The sequence below is a fragment of the Lutra lutra genome, chromosome 15 (genome assembly GCF_902655055.1).
Source record: "Lutra lutra chromosome 15, mLutLut1.2, whole genome shotgun sequence".
Classification (NCBI taxonomy): Eukaryota; Metazoa; Chordata; class Mammalia; order Carnivora; family Mustelidae; genus Lutra; species Lutra lutra.
The window spans coordinates 56402348-56420597 of NC_062292.1; the positions used below are offsets into that span (position 1 = coordinate 56402348).

Genomic DNA, 18250 nt, shown 5'->3' on the forward strand with positions numbered 1-18250 from the left:
GTAGCCTCTGGAAGATTTTGACCAGAAAAGGAACATAATTATAATAACTCACGTTTATTGAATACCAGCAATGTGATAGATGCTTTCCCTACTCATGTGTTATTTAATGCTATTAACAACCATAGAAGGTGGGTTTTATTAACCCATTCCATAAATAAGAAAATCACAAATCCAGTAAGTGCTAGTTTATGTTTGCCTGACTTCAAAGCCTATGAAACTTTTTGTTGCATTAACGATTTCCAAAGACACTTGGCAAGCCCTATGGGAATCTTCAAAGAAACCTAATGGACCACCGGATTCGATTGTCAGCGGCAAAATGGGCAAGACTCCTGAACTAAACTGGGCCTCACACCTCACAGTAGTGAACTACATTTTTCTGCTGTATATAAGGAGTGTTGATTAAACCACAGAGTGTTGATTAAAGAAACAGGGCCAACCAGGAAAGAAGGACCCAAGGATCCAGCAAGAAGTTATGGTTTTGGCTCTAGGTGATTTAATGACGTTACCATCACCCTGATGAATAGCATATATGTTGAATAGCAAACAGGATTCAGAGAGCTCCCAAGAGGCTAAAAACCAAGGTCAAGGTTAAATAAGGAGTTCAAAATTAACTGAGATAATGTGCAATTTGCATTTAGGTTCAAGAATGAATCGCATAAATGTAGACTAGAGCTCTGGTTCTCAGAGTCGACCAGCAGCTTGTGCATTGCCTAGGAATAGGTCAGAAATGCAAATGCTTGGGCCCCAATCTCATCTCTATTAGATCAGAAAGTCTGGGGGGTTAGGGCTTAGCAATCTGTGTTTTATTTAGTAAGCCCTCCAGATGTTTCTAATGTAGGCTGAAGTTAGAGAACCATGCAGCTAGATAAACCAACCTTCTCTTCCCTTTTTGCCCCCCTTCATTTCTGTCTCTTTATTCCGTGTCATTCCAGAAAGGATTGGGGATGGAAAATCTGACTTAACGGTTTGTGTCAGGACAAAGGTTTTATTTTATAAAAAGTTTACTATGACTCAATGGTGTCATGTGGCTGTGCCAAAAGTAAATAGTTTGCATTAAAAATAGTGACCAGAACAAGGGAAGCAATCGCCCCTCTTTTCCACATGTGGCGCATTCTGTAATATTCTCCGCATCCTGCTAGATGGCCTCCGAGTGCGCTGAAGAAGTGATTATAAGAGGAACATCGAGGTGGGGGCTTAACAAGGATGGTGAAGGACCTCAAACCTCATCCTTCAGGAAGCCGTTGAGAGAGGCACCTCCTATGACTGGGGCCTGACATAGAAAAGAAAGAGAATTTCATGTCTTTTTCCAGAGAACAAAACACAATATGGAGAAACCCTCTCTGCTGGAATGAAGAGGCCAGGATGTTAGTCCAGACTTTTCTTACAGGGCTGTGATCACCCAGGTAAGTACTTCAGGCTTCTTTCCCTTTGGCTGTGTACCTTGGATGGTAAGGGCCATGATATCCACACCACAGGGTTTTTGTGAAGACCAAAAAACATGAACCTGTGGAAATACTTGAAAAACCGGAAATGACAGTACCCATATGAAGCAATGATATTATTATTAAGTAAGACTAGTTGGTGGAGATTTCGCATCCAAAAGAAGGAAGGATTACAACATACAAATTATTCAGAAGCAAGAGGGCCTTCCTCAAGAAGTCGTGAGTCCGCCATCATGAGAAGTCTTCAGAGACTGAGATGTCAATGAACGAATTGTATGGGTTGGAGCTGATGGCCTTCTGGGAACTTTCTGATACTGATAGTTCATGGTAGGGAAGTTAAAGAGTGTGAGGTCAGGCACCTCTGAGAGACTGCTCTTGAGCAGCAGAGGAAATTCTTCATTCAGCATTTGCTAATCACTCTGTGCCAGTAACTGCAAACATTTAAATGCTTTTAAATGTTAAGTACATTAAAAACATTAAATGCATTTAAAACAACAGCAACAACTAGTTACCCTAGTGTTGGGAATTTTCTCTACAGCCCTATTGTTAAATTTACCTTTGCATTAGAAGTCTGGGTTGAATTGGCTCCCTAGTTCTCCTGTAGGTCCATTGATGTCTGAATATGTAAAGTAAAATAGAATTTTTAATGTTTGCTTTCTCTCTTTCCAGTGTCTAATAGGAGAGGAATAGGTATTGCCCTTGGTGTCTAAGCCAAATCCTGAGTTGATTTATACTGTTATTCCTTTAAGACTAAGATTTCCTCTGGCTGTAATTTTGCATCTAGTCTTCTATTTCTTCCTTTCTTCCTTTTTTTTTTTTTTCCCTGAACTATTGGGTAACATCAGTGACTTTTGCCTCGATCCACTCCTGATTGGCTGCTTTCCAGTGCCAAAGAGATGAATGGATCCTTTTGTGTAGGGAGTTTTGTAATTCAGTGTAGAGTTTAGAGCCTTGCCAAAGGCGGTATGTGGGTATTTTGCACATATTATAGATAATGTGTGTATATCAATAATGTAATGAAGGTAACATTCATACCACTGTGGGTGGTAGCTAAGTGAGAGGCAGCTAAATTTCATTTTCAGTATGCTTTCTAATTCAATCAGAAACAGTTGTTGGTTTGTTATTTTAAAAAAAAGTCAAAGCAGGGGTTTTATAGAAACAGGAGCGAGTGGGTGAGAGAGGATAAATAGATATTTTAACTTAAAACATATATATGTATATGCATATACATACCCAAAGACACACACACACACACACACACACACACACACACACACACACACACACACTTTACATGCTTTGTGTTTTATAAAAAGACAAGGACATTTCCATGGCTCTGCCTACTGCCAATCCATGTTGTATTTTTTTTTCATGAACCACATCCATTATGCATCACCTACAATTTCTAGTTTTTCATTTCTTTGAAGAAGAAAGAAATTTCAGGGCAATGGGTTGAGCAACACAAGTACAGGATTCTTTTAGGGTTTTTCGCTTGTTTGTTTATTAAGATATTTATTTATTTATTTATTTATTTATTTCAGAGAGTGAGCTGGGGGAGGAGCAGAGGGAGAGGGAGAGAATCCCAGGCAGACTCCATGCTGAACGTGGAGCCTGATGTGAGACTCGATCTCAGGACCCTGAGGTCATGACCTGAGCCAAAATCAGGAGTTACACACTTAACCAACTGAGCCACTGAGGTGCCCCAGACTCCTTCTAGGTTTTTATTATATTATTCCTTTTGTTATTTCTTCTATAGCTGTCTCTCTTACATCTGAAATTAGAGAAAGACTTTGTTGTGGTAAAATACACATAAGTTTAACCTTTTAACCATTTTTTAGGTATGCAATTCAGTGGCATTAAGTACATTTACAATGTCATATATTGTACTACCACTCACTATTTTCAGAAATTTCCCATCATCCCAAACAGAAACTCTGCACCCATTAACCAGTAACTCCCCATTTTCCCTACCCAACAAGCCTGGTGACTTCTATTCTACTTTTATCTCTATGAATTCGCCTATCCTAGGTGCCTCATGGAAGTGAAATCATCTTTATTCATCCTTTGGTGTCTGGCTTAGTTTACTTAGCATAATGTTTTCAAGATTCATCTGTGTTGTTGTAATATGTCAGAATTTTGTTCATTTTCATGGCTAAATAACATGTGTCTACGGTATATTTTATTTATATTGTTTGTTTATCTGTTGATGAATACTTGGGTTGTTTTCACTTTTCAATGATTGTGAGTAATGTTGCTTGAACATTGGGATGTAAGTATCTGTTTGAGTGCCTGCTTTCAGTTCTTTTGGTTATATACCTAGGAGTGGAATCACTGAGTCAAATGGTAATTCTATGTCTACCTTTATGAGGAACCACCAAACTGGTGTTTTGTTTTGTTTTGTTTTTAAGTGTTTTTAAAGCAACTTTTCTGTACTGAAGACTTTCCTAAGCATTCACCTTGGTTTTCACAGAAGCAACAGCTCTCTTAACTTTGGGGCCTGAATTTCATCCTTTCTAGACCATTCGATTCCCCTGGATAATTAAAATATCAAGCCCAACTGTCATACACTGGTTTAGAAACATGTACAGTTGATATTTGCTAAGCATATGACTCAACGGGTAAGACCAGAAGTTCTCGGAACATACTAGAGAGGAGTTTTCCAGCAATGAACCCCAGCATACGCCAATATGCATTACAGAACAAATGGAGAATACTGGTGAATCTGGCTAGTTGAGTGGAAGCCAGTTCAGAGAGCTCCTAGTATTCATCTGAACTATCTTTGTCACAATACTATGTATAGAGGAATTTAGAAGCGACTCTGGCTCTAGAAAAAAACAACAGCTGCATATCCAGTCCTTTTCACGTTCAATACACTCATCGGGAGACTGGGAAAGATGATGGCCAAGGCTAAAATGGAATGAGAGGTTGACTGATCTAGTCATTTTTGTATAAACTCTTGAATTTGAGGAAGTCCTAATCGATAATAGCAGTAGGTTGATTTTCTTCCCTTCCTGTTTAATTTTGTGTGCTTGTTAAATGAAAGATAACCAGGGAATAGAGAGGTTGTGTCTATTCTTAGAAAGAAGATACCTTTTAAGTTAAGATTTCAGACTTTCAGATGTGATTAGAAGGTTTTCTAGCCAGTTCTGAAACAACACCACAAAGCTGGAGGAGGAATACTTTTATAGACCATCATTCATCCCAGTTAGTGACCCAAGTGATTAAAGGTTTGGGAAATTGCCCCTCTAAATATGGGCTAAGGGAACAGGGTTTATTTAGCTTAGAGAGAGAGAGAGCGGGCATGCTGAGGGGGACTTAATAATAGTCTCCAAGAATATGAGGGATAGTCTATGAGTGATGGAAAGCAGCTGTTTCCTGTTTCCATGGAGGACTTGGTAAGAAAGAATGGAGTTCAGTTGCAACCAGTGAGTTTAAGAACCTCTTGGCCATAAAGTTTGAGACAGCAAATCCACAATACCAAAGTATCCAAAATACAACACCTCTCTGTTTCAGAATTGTGTAGCTAAGTAGCTGTCATTCTTGGGTGGCTTAAATGGGCTTGTTCTTGAACCAGTGAAAAGACACAGAGGACCTATCAGTCAGGTGAGAATATGAAGCTGTCCACCATCAGAAGCTACTGGTGTTTTGTGGCTGATGAAACACTTATTAGAGGATGAGATTTAAAAAAGAAAAAAGTTTCAGAATCTTTTGATCTCTTTTGGTCTTCTTTGAAAGAAAGATCCTCTAGATTTACTCCTTCTCTCTGAGGTGAAGAATTTCCGTAGATTTGCTGGTTTGTGTTTTTTTCTGTCCATTTGATCAATACAGTCATTAAAAAAAAAATTCTGTGTCTTCAGTGATACTTATATCAGAGATCGATATCATAGATATTTGATATATTTTATATATATATATATATAATATGTAATTACTACAACAATGAAAGCAATGTTTTATTCTAGACATTGTGTCTAAGTGTTAGGGATATGAAGATGAATAAGACATACACTGTGCTGATTAGGAACAAAGCAAATATAAAAACATTACGAAATAATGTATCAGTATAGGCTATCCACTAGGGGAAGAAATTTAAAATTAGAAAAATGCGTTCTGAATTTGCTACTAATTTTAAGATGGAAATGCCTGAACACATCTCAACCATTGTTTTATCATTTTAATCCTAGGTTAGTTTAATTAGACCATTTGTTATGAATTGGAATCGTGGTGTCTTATTTACCCGCCTGGGAGTGTTTTCAAGGCAAGGTTTGGTTTCCAGAGGATTGGGCTGCTGGAAGGCTGTATCTTTAAAGGCAGAGGTTTACATCAGGATTAACTGTGTATACATTCCACATGTTTTATTTCTGTTTTGTATCAACATTTATTTTAATCTTATTTAAAAATCTTTACTCCGATCACTGAATGTTTCTTGGTCATCTGGAAGGGGGTAAGGATGAATGGCGATTCAAATCTGACCCCATAACTCTTTGGTCTTCAAAATCCAGCACCAGAGTGAGGAAGTTAGGAGATTGCTTTGAATCCTCTCTCCCTACATGCTCACCATGAAGCACTGAATGAGTTCTTGAACTTCCCCAAATCTCAGTTTCCTTAATCCACTTTACAGGAACATCTTGAGGATTCAATGAAAGGAAATAATGTGTGCCAAGCCCAAAGCCCAGTGCACCCAGCCCTCAAACCATGTTTACTTGTTTCCTTTAATTTACCAAGAACATCTCTTGCCTGTGGTTGAATCACAAATGCCTCTAGATTGTCTTCACTTAGTGGGGTGTGTCGACCCTCAGGGGCAAGACCAGTAGAGTAGATTTTGTCTAAAATTTTTGAGGGCCCCCCAAAGTTCCATTATGAGAATCTCTTTCCTTTCCTAAACTTACTTCGTCCTGAAAAAAAAAAAAAAAAAAAAAAGTCTACCCTAATGCCAAATATTTTAGGAAGCATTTGTTGGTAAATTAGTTATCTGAACAAGTCATGTACACATACGGAAGAAAAGTGCCTTTTAAAATCAGCAGGAAGATTATGCATTTTTGTTTTTGCAAGGTTGAAAGAGTAAGTAAGGCTTCTGGATATTCGAACAGTCCTTTAATAGACACTGATTAAATTGAATGCTGTGCCTGGAAATGGCATCAAATTGAAGATGTGATCACTGCCCTGGGGAAGCATATGAACTTGTTGGAGAGACCAACCCACATGTATGAACCAAGCCCAGGAGAGTTAGACTCAACATCAGGGAGGGCAGGCAGTATAAGCCCCTGCATACTAAGGGAAGGCAAGATACAGGTTTGGGTAGGGATTTAATAGAGCTCTAAGAGAATGAGATCTTGGTTTGACTGGTTCATAAGACATCATTTAAATTTTTTTTTAATTTAAAAAGACAGAATTTTTAAAAAACCACCTGAAGCGTTCACTTCCTATAGAAATCCAAGAACCTCCTTCAGTGGCTCTTTACGTCTTTGAACTAAATGAATCCTTCTGAAGTCTCAGTGTTCAGTCTGGTTGGCTTTCAGAGTCTCACACTGGGCCAGACTGCTCCTGCCCCAATTCATTCTTTGTCTGCAGGATATGGAATATCTTTATCAATTATAACAAGTCACACCTGGAGAGTAAAAATCCCAGCCAGAGACTTACCTCAAAAGCTGAGGCATGCCACATATGTTAATGTGGGTGGATTTAAGAACCAAGGTTGGGAACTTTTTCTCTTTATTAGAAGGAGATTTATATAATTCAGGGCCGTTAGAGGGTGAGCACGGGTCCTCTGGAATGGCCCACTCTTCCTGTCCCCCACACCTCTCAGCTCCCCAAATTAAAAAGCAGAACAACAAAACTGTTAACTTAATAGCATAGAATTTATGGCTGGAATCTCACAAAGCTTATGTCAGCAAAGTAAAATAATTACTGTCACTTTCTCTTAGACACTTGGCTTTACGGTTCCTGTCACCTTTATCATAATACACAGCTGACTTAGTAGCTCTATTTTTCATGGCACACGGCCTGGTGTCATGCTTTTATGCACACATGCCATTCGATGACAATACATGGGTGTACTAGAGCGGAGCTGAGTTTAGATAATGAATTGGAATACTGTTCATGGCTTTGGGTTAGTCATGCTGACCGGATGCCAACTGAGCTTGTTCCCTCTCTCTCTCCTCCAGATTCTCAAATCCAAAGATTTAACATCTCCAACCCAGCGCTACATTGACAGCAAAGTCGTCAAGACCAGAGCAGAAGGCGAATGGCTTTCCTTTGACGTGACGGATGCCGTCCATGAATGGCTCCACCATAAAGGTTACAGCCGCCCTCTGTCCTCGTCCCTAGATGCTCAGTGACCCCACATTATTGTAAGTTGATTGCAGATTTAAGGGTATTATCACACATCCAAATGACCTCCTTGACTTAATGTTTTCCAGACAGAAACCTGGGATTTAAAATAAGTTTACACTGTCCCTGCTGCACCTTTGTGCCATCTAATAATTACATCATTCCCAATAAAAGTGAAGAGCTAGAAGCAAGATTTGCAGGTAACCAATCTTGGTCATATGAGGTGGGGGAGGGGAGGGTCTATGTTGATAATCTCATGGGGGATCAAGCCTGTTTGCATGTGAAAATGGAATTGTTTGCTGAGGCCTGAGGAGTTATAATTGTTTGGTAAAGATAAGGCTGGAGAAAGATAAATGAAGGTAGATAGGATTGGGACCAAGCAATTGGCTCCCAGTTTATTCTGCTCCATGCTCCATGACTTGGCAATACTAACTGACTGATTCATCAGCTTTCCAAACTATTAGTCAGGTAAGCCCTGTACTCTTCATTTAAGTGAGCCAGCTTTCCAGCAATGCTAGTATTATAGCAGAAGATAGCATACATTCAAGGACATCCATCGATAATGCCCCAAGTGCAATGTCAGGAGGCCTACAACCATACTTCACTTGAGAAGCCCCTCATACCATAGCCTCTTGACCTCACCTTACATGAATCAGAACACTCCACCGTTTCTAGCTGGCACCCAGTATTTCTAGTGGCTGCCTGATCAGACTTCTGGAATAATTTATAAAGACATAATGAAGTTTTAGTTTCTCCCTGTTCCTCCTCACCTCTTAGTGATTAGCCAAAGGTCAGGGAGAAGGAGGAGATGCCAACAGTTGGACTTGCTTCCCTTGTTAGCCAGCCAGTTTGGATGATGAGAGGCGGGAGGCAAGTGTTCTGTGTGCTCGGGCCACAGTGACTCCACAGCGGCATGCCAGGGAGCTGATTCCCCTGCCCCAGCTACCACCACCCGGGACCCCCGTCCACTTGCAGAAGGCTCCAGTGGCCCTCGCTCATGGAAAACTACTCCCGGAGGTCGAGAGATTTATTTCAGTCTCTAACGTAGCTATGATTCTCTGGAGTGTGGAGATTAAATGCTTAAACTGGCAGTCTCTTGAGCATGCTTTGGGGAGCTCGAGTTTCTGAATCTCAGATGGAATCAGGAAAGTGTTGAAGACGCCATAAAATAAATGAAAAAGCCCTTTCTTCACAGCTTCCCCAAATAGCATTAGGTAAGGGTGACTTCTGTTTCACTTGAACTTAATTCACTGCAATTTCTCGTGAGTCTCGGGTTGTGTTCATGAGGAAAGTCTTTTGAGTTTGTAGTCTGAGGGAGAGAGTGAACTGGTGGGGGACAAGCCGTGTTCTTTTGCTGTGCTCTTCAGTCGCTGAGGGGCTGGACATGGCCTGAACTGAAGGTTCAGTTCAAATAAACTAGCTAGGTCGCCCTTGGACTATGGTCAAAGTCTTCTTCTGTAGTGACCTTCATAACCAACAAGCCCTGCCTTGGACACTGAACTGTCTCCTGCCATGAGCCTCAGTGAGAAGTGTCCATTGTTGCCTGTGATTGTCTCCTCGTGCCGTATCGATTTCCGTGGGGAATGACGGTAGCCAGCCGGTGATGCCATTGTGAGATCATCATGGCTGCTTGTGACAAGATGCAAAGGAAAGAAAGAATGGCTGATTGTATTTGATGAAGGTAAAGCTAAATGTTTGTTACCCAAATGCATTTTTTCAAGGTATTGATGGCGCCTCCACATATACCAGTGGTGATCAGAAAACTATAAAGTCCACTAGGAAAAAAAACAGTGGGAAGACCCCACACCTCCTGCTAATGTTGTTGCCCTCCTACAGACTTGAGTCACAACAGTCCAACCGGCGGAAGAAGCGTGCTTTGGATGCAGCATATTGTTTTAGGTAAAGGAAATAAAAATAAAACAAAGTAATCACATCTGTTGACTCTCACACTGCCTTTGTCTTTTCTTACAAATAGACCTAAACTCCACTCATGGCTTAAGGCCAGGTATAGGACAGGATAGCCACCCTACCTCCTAACAGCCTTCTTCCCAGAGGCTCCAAACTGTTTTCTGTGTAGTCTTCCACGACCCCTTGCAAGGAACCAAGTGTGAAGTCAAAAAATTAGTCCCCTGAAGTTTTTCCCAGATCCCCCTGAAGCACTTTGGGGCTGAAGAAGAAAATGAGCTCCCTGCTCCCCAGAGCAAATATAAGGTTACTTGAGGGGTATGATGGCTGATCCTTAATTGGAAAGACTCACTGTCTGTATGAAGCCCTCCCTACCCCCACTGCCCACGGTAGAGCGCCCATGGCCATACCCTTTTTCACAGAGATGAGAGAAATAGAAGAAGAATGCTACTGCGTCATTAGCTACTGAATCTGAGAGAAGTGAAGGCAACACAGATTTATTTCCCACTCCTGTAAGAGTTCATGGAGGGGAGGTTGTGAGTGTTCTCCTGTGGTTTCTTATCAAGCCTCCTGAGAGGAAGGTTCTTTATTTTGAGAGATATGGGGCAGTAAGGGGTCCTCACTGATAGATGCTCAGAGAGTTCATGAGTAAAATGGCTTGTATTGGTCGCCAGAATCAGTGGTTACACTCAGCGAGGCTCCATGTGTCTTGATTTCTGGCTCATTCCCTGGCCTAGGGACATGAGATGAAATTATGGATTCATTCTCAAAGGAAAATGCCTTAGGTGGTTCTTTGTACTTGGATCATTTTATATTTGAAAGGACCTTTGAGGCTGATCTGGCAAAACTGCCCAGTGTTGGTTGGAAAGGGGGGATTGGTCTCTTCAGCCACCTCTCTGCTTCTATTTAGTCATTCAAGGGAAAGGTTTGACTTTCAAGGTCATAGCCAACCAAGGGACTTGAGGTTTAGAATTCGTAAGGGGAAGTAGTCCATCAGGTCACCATGACATTCCATCATGAAAGTCATTTGAGATTCCCATAAAACCATTCAGACCTAGCCCATGGTACTTGCTCATTGGATGCTGTTTGCATGAGTGAAGGAGTCATTTTTCTGGCTTGGAATGGAGTTGGGGGGAAATCAGCTGTAAAATCTCCACTGCTCTTTCTTCTAACAGAAATGTACAGGATAATTGCTGCCTACGTCCACTTTACATTGATTTCAAGAGGGATCTTGGATGGAAATGGATACATGAACCTAAAGGGTACAATGCCAACTTCTGTGCTGGAGCGTGCCCATATTTATGGAGTTCAGACACTCAGCACAGTAGGGTAAGTATTTGGCTCCATTTCTTCTATTGTTGGGTCGCTAATGTGTACCTACAGGTAATATGTCCAGTGAATTCTAAATAGCCTGGTTCCCATTCATCGCACATGAATGGGTACTGGAACGATCTTCTTGAATGGCCAGGAAGAATGTAAGGGGTAGGTGAAGTCAGAAGTGACACTGATCAGTTTCAAGTGTAAGTTTTGCCTTCCCAATTCAATGATAAACATCCAGGAGACAGTTTTGTTCATTTTTTTTCTTTATTTTATATTACAAGTGACTGGTAGCTATAAAAAATCTTTTGGAATCAATTTATCATGTGGGGTCATGCATAGCTTGGATGTGAAGGGACCCAAGTCCCCATCTAAAAAAAGGAACTGTCATCATCTGTATCAAGGACTGTCACATTGGAAAGAACTTTGAGGACCTCAGTTGATGCTTTGGCATAGTGACTCACTAGTGCATGACAATTAAAAAGTCACTTGACTTCTCTAAACCTCAATCCCTCAATTTCTCATCAGTAAAAAGGAATGTTTATGTTAAAAATGATCTTTTAAGGGGCGCCTGGGTGGCTCAGTGGGTTAAGCGCTGCCTTCGGCTCAGGTCATGATCTCAGAGTCCTGGGATCGAGCCCCGAATGGGGCTCTCTGCTCAGCAGGGAGCCTGCTTCCTCCTCTCTCTGCCTGCTTGTGATCTCTCTGTCAAATAAATAAATAAATCTTTTTTTTTTTTAAAGATTTTATTGATTTATTTGACAGAGAGAGATCACAAGTAGACGGAGAGGCAGGCAGAGAGAGAGAGAGAGAGAGGGAAGCAGGCTTCTTGCTGAGCAGAGAGCCCGATGTGGGACTCGATCCCAGGACCCTGAGATCATGACCTGAGCCGAAGGCAGCGGCTTAACCCACTGAGTCACCCAGGCGCCCCAATAAATAAAATCTTTTAAAAAAAAAAATGATCTTTTAAAATAACAAAGCCAAACTCCAGAGTAGATATAAAGAGCAAATTGATGAAATTAGAGAAAGCTATGGGAAAATTAGGATCTCCAAGTCTTTTTGAATATACCCAAAGTACACGAGAATCTAAATATTCTGTCAGATCACTTCATTGAGGTTAGAAGGCTAATTCAGAGGGCCAGTCCTTGATGGGAGGCCATGGATGAGTAGCCCAGATCAGCAAAGACTTTTTCTATGGAATAATGAAGCTTCTCCTAATGCTTTTTCCTCGTACCTCATAATGTAGGATTTCAGAGAAGGGAAGGACTTCATAAATTATCTCATCTGGACATTTCACTTTACTTACAGAAATTGGGGTCTAGATCGTGTAGATGACTTGCCCAGGATCAAACAGTTGGTGACAAACCAAAACTTGGAACGCAGACATCCTTGTTTTATAACCAGGCCTCGGTTTGCTCTGCCTTACTGAGTCTAATTCCTGAAATGTGGCTACACATTGGGGTTATGCCTCTGTAAATCTCCTTATTAAAGAAGCATTAGAAAAATTGCCTTCACTGCAGGGTAGGAGAACGGACTTGCTGCCAAGAGGCTCACATAAGGCACTCGACTCAATTCAAGAGTTTGGGGGTTATCGATGATTTGAGACAATCTGTGTTATAAAATTCCTCTTTAATTCATATGAAAAATCACGTGCTAGTAGAACATGAAGTCTATTTATTTATAAATGCCTACATGTGCTGGGCTTTCAATTGACAAATAGGACTCTCCTTCCTTCAGCTGTTTTCCCAACCCCCCTGTAGGTTTTGGCACTCCAGGCTGACCATGTGCTTGGCCATGTGAGGAAAGCTTGCTCATGCCTGTCCCTTTGTCTGAGCTCTCTGGCCAGGCTGTTTCAACTGGGCTGTGGCAACAGTAGCTATAATGTGGGCAAGGCCCCATTGCCAAGTAGAAATAGAATTCCCCTCCCTGATACACAGAGGGAGTGTGTGAAGGCTGAGACCATGCTTGTTTTTCAAGGAGAGAGGAAGAATAACTGTCATGGTCACAAATATGTGGTTTGGACAGTTACCCAAGAAGCCAGAGGTAGCTTAATAAAGTACTCAGTGTTGCTGCACTGAACAGATCTTCTGTCTTAGGCTGAAAAAATCGCAGTGAATCTCGAGGAAAAGGTCACTTGCTGTTTGACTAACACATTAATGGCATCCTTGGAAATGTCTCTTTATCATCACTGGGGAACCTACGTACTTCCATTGGTAAAAGGCCCATCCCCCGTGGATATGAAATGGAGTTAAGGGTATGGGACTAACTCTGGAACTTTCTTTTCATTCCACTGTGGGACTGGCTAAAGCCCTCCCACTTAGACATGCCCATTTACCACATGGAATCTAATGGAGGGCTGATTATTATTACTATTGTTGTTTTAAGCAAAATGTAAGAAAGTGACTAATTAAAAAATAGAGCTTGCTTTTCATGTCATTCTTTTTTTTTTCTTTTTTAAAGATTTTTATTTATTTATTTTTGAGAGGGAGAGAACATGTGCGAGAGAGTGTGAGCAAGGGGGTGAGGCAGAGGGAAAAGCAGACTCCCCGGGAGCTAATGCGGAGCTCGATCCCAGGACCCTGAGATCGTGACCTGAGCCAAAGGCAGACACTTAACACACTGAGCCACCCAGGCGCCCTAGTGTCATTCTTAAGTAACTCTTAACTGTTTAATTCTTGATCGTGTTTATGAAGCAATATTAAATGAAAAAACATATCTTTTTTTCTTTAAAACAAAAATGTAGGTGACATTAAATTGGCCTGCCAAGACACAGCACAGAGAGGTATCACAGGCAGACAGGTGTTTTTTTCTATATGTAAGGGTAGATTAAAGCGCTGGTGGAAGTTTTCATCCAGCCTGTGATTCTTCTACTTCTCCCCGCATTTGCTTCCTCACGGAGCCCAGCAGTCTCATTCTGCTTACTCGGGCTATGAGGTCAAAACAAAGTTCATAGAGTCTCTGAGTCAAAGGTTGTGCTAACCTAGGTGGGAATTAGAAATAGACACTTGGTTACAAGGAAGTGTAGACACCAAAGCAAATACTAAGAGCACCAAATTTTTTGACGGCCTGGCAAGTGTGTGTACAGCGATGCAGTGATCAAAGTCAAGAATTACTGGGGAAACTGTAAAATTTGTTGAATGAGCGATTTTGTGCAATCTCAGCTTTTACAAAATCATTTGTTTACCACGCATGAGGAAAGGATTCTGTAGGAAAATGATGAATTCAGCGATTACTAGGAACACATACCAGGTTGACCGTAACTGGGGGCTTAAGAGAAGGAAATAGTAAACCAGTACATTTAAATTGTCTCCTGAGTACCGTGACTGATAAGGTCACACTATAGCACTATGGAATTGTTCTTTTTAAAGTAACCCCCCCCCCCTTTTTTTTTCTTGGTCTTTTCCTATGTTCTCTTTCCTCTCCTATGTTCTTTCAGGTTCTCAGCCTATATAATACCATAAATCCAGAAGCATCTGCTTCTCCTTGCTGTGTGTCCCAGGATTTAGAACCGCTCACCATTCTCTACTACATCGGCAAGACACCCAAGATTGAACAACTCTCTAATATGATCGTAAAGTCTTGCAAATGCAGCTAAGATTCTTGGAAAAGTGGCAAGATGATAATCCCATGGTGATGAGGATAAGCAGGAGGGCAACGACAAGAACAAAGACAATGTTTATAACAAGAAAATCCAAGAGAGCCTTGCTTCGACAGTGTTAAAAAAAATTTGAAAAAAAAAAAAACAAAAAAAAAACAAAAACGGTACTAGTTCAAACACTTTGGAAGTCTGTGTTCTGTTTGTTAAAACTGGCATCTGAAACAAAACAAAATGAAACAAATTGAAGGCTTTATTCTACATTTCACCTACTCTGTGAGAGAGACAAGAAGCGAAACCTTTTTTTTTTTTAAGAAAAAAATAAACACTGGAAGAATTTGTTAGTGTTAATTATGTGAAAGGAAAAACAAACAAACAAACAGGAAAATCCCATTAAGTGGAGTTGCTGTACATACCATTCCTATCCCATGCCTCACCTGATATTTCTGTATTGCTATGCGATAGGCACCCTTCCCTTTCTTACCTTTTGAGTTAACAGTGAGTTATTTATTGTGTGTTACTACATAATGAACGTTTCATTGCCCTTGGAAAATAAAACAGGTGTATAAAGTGGAGACCAAATACTTTGCCAGGAACTCATGGATGGCTTAAGGAACTTGAACTCAAATGAGCCAGAAAAAAAAGAGGTCATATTAACGGGATGAAAACGCAGGCGAGTTATTTTGTGACCAAGCAAGTCTGCATTAAGATAAAGACCCTGAAAACACATGCTATGTACCAACTGCCTAAGGAAGCTTCTTGTAAGGTTCAAAACCGAAAAGCCTGTTAATAAAGGAAACTTTCAGTCAGAATAAGTCTGTAAGATTTTTTTTTCCTTTTAATTGTAAATGGCTCTTTGTCAGTTAGGTAACCAGTAACATGTTGAAATGTTTTGATATGTACCGGTCTAATTTCAGACCTTCAAGTATTGCTGTATGGCTATGCTATAGGTTTTTCTTCGTTTCCATATATGTAACCGTACCTACATTCTTACAATAGATGGGTAGAGAAGCCAGCATAATTGGAAACACATCTGCAGATCTCTTTTGCAAACTATTAAATCAGAACGTTAACTACTTTACATGTAATGTGTAAATTTTTACCATATTTTTAATGTTCTGTAATAATGTCAATTATGATTTAGATTGGACTTACACTGGGGCTCTTTTTAATAATCACTCAGACCTGTGTGTTTCCTTTAGCCGGCCAGGACTTTGGAGGAAAGGCCCTGCAGTTTGACTTGCACTACAAATATGTGTTTTATAGTATTTCTCCCTATGCGCTTTGTGTATTGTCCAATATTATGACATAAGCTATCTGAGTCCACTTGTCCTTTCGTTTTCCTTTTATTAAAAGGATCGATTCAAGTTCAAAAGTCTTCCTTCATCTCCTAAGCATCATTACTAATCAATTCCAATGTTAACCATCTTTTGTGTTAGGAAAATTTGGGAATATGATAGATATACATAGATCACTGAGCTTGAAGTATTTTCATTTCCGTCAGGATCTGACTGGAACTCAGAATCTTTGTGGCTGAGTGGAGACAGCTTTCTGCAACTTGGTTTAATCGGTATGTTCACAGAACTCTATGGTTCTTGAGATAAGACAGTTCATAGGAGACATCTTTTCCTTTAGTCAGGTTTTTAGTGTTCAGGGAGAAATGGAAAGACTGACATTTTTGTTGATTTTTTTTTTTAAGGGAGAAAAAAGCCCCATTTAGCGCGAGTCACTTAGTTGATTTCACTAAAGTTAAGGTCTTCATAGATGTTCTTTGATGGTCATTAGAGGTACAAGCCAAATATGCCCACGATCAAAAAATTCTGTTTATCCCCCTGAATGAGAGTTATCTAGATCTGAGGCTAGAATTTACCTTGCTTTAATAAGTGAATGATTTGCCATATTGTTGCAGAGAAGGTAACGTTCCGTCAAGGTTGGTAGGTCAGTTTACCAGTTGTCTCTTCCTTAGCTAGAGAAGAAAAATTAATAAGTAAAACAATGGAGTATATGCAGGGTCCCCGAAAGTGTAGCCTGGTGAGGTGTGAATCCAAGTGAAGTTGCGTGTGTGATCCAGTGGACTTCTTGTTTGCCGTTTTCTGGCCATTAATGAGATGACGAATTGGATTCACAGATTTGCAAACTGGAAAAGCAAGAGAAGAGACACCATGGTAGTAGAGGACCCTGGTGTTGGGTGTGACCTGACCTCAGAAATGAGTGTGTTGATTTTTTTCCTTCCATTTTCTATTAATTCTATGTAAATCACTTTTATTTCTGCAGGTGTTCTCCTCTCAGAATGACATTTTGTTTTGTATTATTTTGTCTTTCCTTATGAATGCACTGATAATATTTTAAATGCTCTATTTTAAGATCTCTTGAATCCTTTTTTTTTTTTTTTTTTTTTTAGTTTGGAGGTTCTGTAAGGTCTTTATCTCCCATAAGTAAATATTGTGGTGGGCAGGGAGGGAGGCGGGTGGGAATGGGAAGATGTTAGTCTATGGGTGGAGGGTGGGAAGGCGGTTTTTATGTTAAGCAGCAGTACAATTTCATGGTCGGCATGGTTTAAAAAAATGGAATATAAGAATAGCTGTTTTGTATTTTGATGACCGATTACGCTGTATTTTAAACATGATGTATGTCTGTTTTGTGGTGCTCTAGTGGTAAATAAATTATTTCAATTGGATGTTGATGTGTTTTTCCTCTCACGGGATTATCACTGAGACTAGAGAACACATTTACTACCCTGAGAATCATCTCGAGCTGGAAAAGTCCTACATCTTTAAGGTTGGGCTTTTATTTTCAAGGATATTCTCTCCAGAAATGTCATGTTTTACAGCTCATGAGCTAGGATGTGTCGACCAAGGACCAGAGAAAGCCCTGTGCAGTCTTTTTATTCTCTTGTTTATTGCCATTTGGTAATTGTTTGAGATTCGGTTTCCATCCAGCTTGACTGTCTACCAGAAAAAATGCAGAGTTGTTTGAACCATGCCTTGGCTTTCTGGTTCTATGTTCTGCCAACCCCAGGGCCAAAAGAACTGGTCTAGACAGTATCCCCTGTAGCCCCATAACTTGGGTAGCTGCTGAGCCAGCCAGATAGAACGAGAGCCACGTGCTCTCTGGGATTGGTGTCGGGAGCACCTACTCCTCTCTCCCTCCCCGGTCCACTGCCCCGAAAAACCCCTATTCCCACAAAGTGCTTTGGCCTTTTCCCTTCAAGGCCAGGCTTCACGAGTGAGTTGCCAATCTCATAAGAAATGGAACTAATAAAAAAGTAGTGGTGGCTCAATCTGGTTGTCTTGCTTTCTCCAATGAAAAAAACGGTTGGTGCCCACCATCGAAACCTCACATGGGAACAGACCCTCAACGCAAGTGTTTAGGTGTAATAAAAAAAAAAAAAACGGTCCCTTTTCTATGATCATCTGTGTTTCATCTTCTACCCTCAACTCACAATTAAAGGAAGTGTTTCGCTTGAACACAGTTATTTCCTGCTTCTCTGTAGAGTGGCCAGTGTGGGGCCTATCATCGAAGCCCGCATCACCTTCCTGTGATGAGTAAGAAAAGGAGGGTAGCAGGGGAATGAAGAGAGTCACCTAACATTAACTTTGGCAAGTTTGTCAACCCCTCTGAGACCTGTTTCTTTATTTTGTAAATGAGGACTAGACTACCT

The 18250-nt window shown here is 40.6% G+C and overlaps 1 protein-coding gene across 1 annotated transcript in view; it reads left to right on the forward strand.

Moving 5' to 3' along the window:
• The window catches only part of TGFB2 (transforming growth factor beta 2), an 81057-nt gene extending 63791 nt beyond the window's left edge, over positions 1-17266 (forward strand). The window contains 5 exon segments of the mRNA XM_047704481.1: positions 7607-7739; positions 7862-7972; positions 9494-9671; positions 10853-11006; positions 14431-17266. Of these exon segments, the coding sequence (XP_047560437.1) occupies positions 7607-7739; positions 7862-7972; positions 9494-9671; positions 10853-11006; positions 14431-14589 (735 nt within the window). The 3' untranslated portion in view covers positions 14590-17266.
• Positions 17267-18250: the final 984 nt, after the last annotated feature.